This window comes from Poecilia latipinna, unplaced genomic scaffold (assembly GCF_001443285.1).
Source record: "Poecilia latipinna isolate Pla-1442-1.1 unplaced genomic scaffold, P_latipinna-1.0 Scaffold781, whole genome shotgun sequence".
Taxonomy (NCBI): domain Eukaryota; kingdom Metazoa; phylum Chordata; class Actinopteri; order Cyprinodontiformes; family Poeciliidae; genus Poecilia; species Poecilia latipinna.
This window is the reverse complement of record NW_015113397.1, coordinates 251357-254703: the sequence shown is the minus strand read 5'-3', so window position 1 is coordinate 254703 and position 3347 is coordinate 251357. Positions and strand designations below refer to the sequence as shown.

General features: G+C 35.8%; 1 protein-coding gene across 1 annotated transcript; it reads right to left on the bottom strand.

The window, feature by feature from the left end:
• Positions 1–305: 305 nt before the first annotated feature.
• Positions 306–3078, bottom strand: LOC106955985 (diphthine--ammonia ligase; the record flags this gene model as incomplete). Its single annotated transcript, XM_015046498.1, has 3 exons — positions 2916–3078; positions 2566–2657; positions 306–490 (listed from the first exon to the last, which is right to left on the bottom strand). Coding segments are annotated over exons 1-3 (300 nt in total), but the record flags the coding sequence as incomplete, so codon positions are not given.
• Positions 3079–3347: the final 269 nt, after the last annotated feature.

Below are 3347 nucleotides of genomic sequence, written 5' to 3'. Positions count from 1 at the left end.
CTAAAGGAAAAAGATGTGTTTATTAATTGAAACCTTCATCAACATTTTCAGATTCCAGTATAGGCTGCAGGTTTCAGGTGGCTGTGCCTGGTTTCCTCTTCCAATGATTTAAAACTGATTGGGCTGCAGTTAGCATGTAACACCATTATTTTTTTACTGCCATTGTACAACACAAAATATTTCTAAACCTTTTTTTTTTTTCAGTAGTTTCAATTCTTTGTAAAGTAGTTTACTGTGAGATGATGAGGTAAGAAAAACAAAGAGGAAAAAAAAAATCCATAAATTCTTCTTGAGATAAAACCTACCTTAACGAGGTACAGCAGCTGATACAGGTCTTCCACCTCATCCCCTTCTGTCTCACTGTAATTTCTGCTCGTGTCCAGGCTGGAACCTTGTATGGTACGTCTATAAAGAGGCAACTCCATCGCATCAGCGTACAGCTCTATTGCCTGATGACCCACCGTCTGGTACATGTAGCTGTCCAATTCATCTATAGCATAAGGGAAAGTGTTTTGGAGTCAAAATCTGACGGCAGTGCATATATGGAATGAAATGACATCGGACTTATATGGTACATTGTCAGGACACTCAAAGATGCTTTACAATGATATCAGGCATTCCCATTCACATGCTGATGATGGCAAGCTAATGGATTGTAGCTCCACAACGATGGACACAGATTGCAGGACAAACTAAAACTCTGTCACCCCAATGTGTATAAGATGTGTTTGGAAATAAAAAAAAAGGATGCTAGCAGAAGTGCATCAAAATCTGAAATCAACAATGGAGCCATTCACTGTAAAATTACCATTTTAGTTAAGGACCATTGTATATTGCTAAGTTACTGTAAATTAGCAATATACCACTTTAACATGGCTTACTGTAAACATTATTACAGAAAACCACAATATAAAAAGAAATAATTTAAAGATAATTATAATATATTTGGTGAGTAATTACTTTTGAATCCCTATTCTTAGACATGATTCCACCCTGATGCAGTCACATGTTGTTCTTACAAATCTGAGATTTGCTTTCTGAGTAGTACAATGTATTTTTCAAACACATTTTTTAGCACAATCAAGCAACTGCATTATCTTCAGATGATATAAAAATACATACATATCAAAAATAAAACGTAAAAGAAATTTCACTTCATAATTTGGTGGCTTGAAATTGGAGCTCTGTCTCTTTAAGAAACTCCAACTAATTGCTGCTGCTGCTAGTCTGGTGGAGCTGAGTAGTGGAGAAACAGGAGAGGGGTCCTCAGTGAGGCAATAGCACTGCTGGCGAATATAGCTCTGAGGAGAATCTTTGTGGAAATAGGTGAAACCTTTGTGGGAGCAAACATTTAGTCATGTTTAGTCAAGTGGCTGCCACAGGATAGTCAAGGATTCCTGAACCGAGCCAGAGTCATTTTACTCTGTGCGCAGTCTGGTGGGGTCACATTGACCCTGTATGAACTTTTACAGTGGATTTTTGTGGAAATTGACTGTCTTGCTAAGACCGCAGGAGAATTAGCCTTCCATGACAGAATCAAAGTGATAGTCCAGGTATGTTTGATGAGGGAATAACATTATAACATTATATAAAGCTTAAAAAGTCAAACTTACATAATACCCCCATTTCATAAAACAATTTTCACCATTTCTCTGATTATTTGGCACATGCTTTGTATGAGGCTGGAGACAGAACAACTATGATTTGATTTAAAAAAAACAAAAAAAAAAACAAAAAAAACATGTAAATTAAAGCATCTGCTGGTTTTGATTGGCATATTTACGTTTGTATGTACTTAATGAAATCTTCCTAGTGAATTGGGTGAAGAACAAAGCAGATGATGGTCAATAAAATAATAATAATAAATAAATAAAAATAATAAATGTCCAGAGTGTGTATCCCATTTTACAATAGTTACATTTGTTGCCATGTTCACCTTGTGTGTGAAGTTACTTTCTGAGTATTCCGGCTTCCTCCCAGTCCAAAAACATGCAGTTATTACACGGTGAGGGTGTAAATGCATGTTTGTTGGTCCAGTGTGTCTCTGTGTTGCCCTGCAATGTTCTGACAATATGCAAAGGTGTATCCTGCCTGTCAGCCTTTAATGACCAGCCATCCTTTTACCTTTTATCTGGGTACAGATGCATAAAAAAGGAAAAGAGTATTGTTGTTCTATCTGCAAATTGAACCAATTTTCTCAGTACAGCAAACAAAAACTTCCAAAGTTGTACTGAAATATCTATATTTTTTTGCAAAATATCTGTTCTACATTTTATTTCTTGATAGAAATTATAACTTTACTTATAAAATATTTATATTTGAAAGAGATGAATGATATATATATATATATATATATATATATATATATATATATATATATATATATATATATATATATAAAGCAAAATTAACACAACCTATTAATTACAGAGAAGGGCAAAGTGTAATACTTCTGTGACATATACAAATGCATGTCGACAAGCGTACTGGCTGTCCCAAACACAATATGTACCCTCTGAGGATCATTGTGGATCCAAATAAGCTATGTCAGAACATTTTCCTCACCTGTGTGAGCAGGGCGCAGGTTGGCCAGAGCAACAATCTTGTGTCCAGCAGCAACACACTGCATCATGTTGTAGCAGCTGTCTTTGCCCCCACTGCACACAGCATCACAAACAGGTAAAACGGTAAAGGCAGAGTTACAGCAGTAAGAGTGAATATATTATTATAAGGACTGAGTTGCAAATGCAACTATCACGCTTGAATTAATTTATACTTTTCTATAGACATTTATGACAACTTCTAACTTATTCTAAGCGGTGTGTGTTGCAAATAGTCGAAGTTTGAATGAAGGCAGCCTCTTTAAGATGCTGGTTTTGACGTTCTGCTAACAAAAAACAGAGAGCTGTTATTACCTGATTAACGCAACCACTTTCATCTTCTTATAACCCGTCTTTTAGTCTGTTGCTATAAAAGGGAAGCAGAAACTACTGTGACAGTGTGATAAGTGCTCTTAGCAACCGGTAAATGTACACAAAACCATGTGAGAGGAAGCTTCCGGGTTACCGAGGACCCCGTTGGAAACATTAGACGGCCTTCAATGTGCCTGAATGAAAACTTGATTATTTTTAACGGTTGAAAAAAAAGGGGTTTATTTTAACTTTTTGCAGATCACCAAAGGTTTCGGGGCTGTATAAGGTTAATGTAGACATAGTAATATCAGACAAAGAAATATCTGCTGTATAAAAAAATGAAAGAAGCATCACAAGCATAAAAAGGACTATAATCTCATGAAATTAAGGAATAGAACCTGTAAAATTCTCACAACTAGCAAGCTAAATACTCTG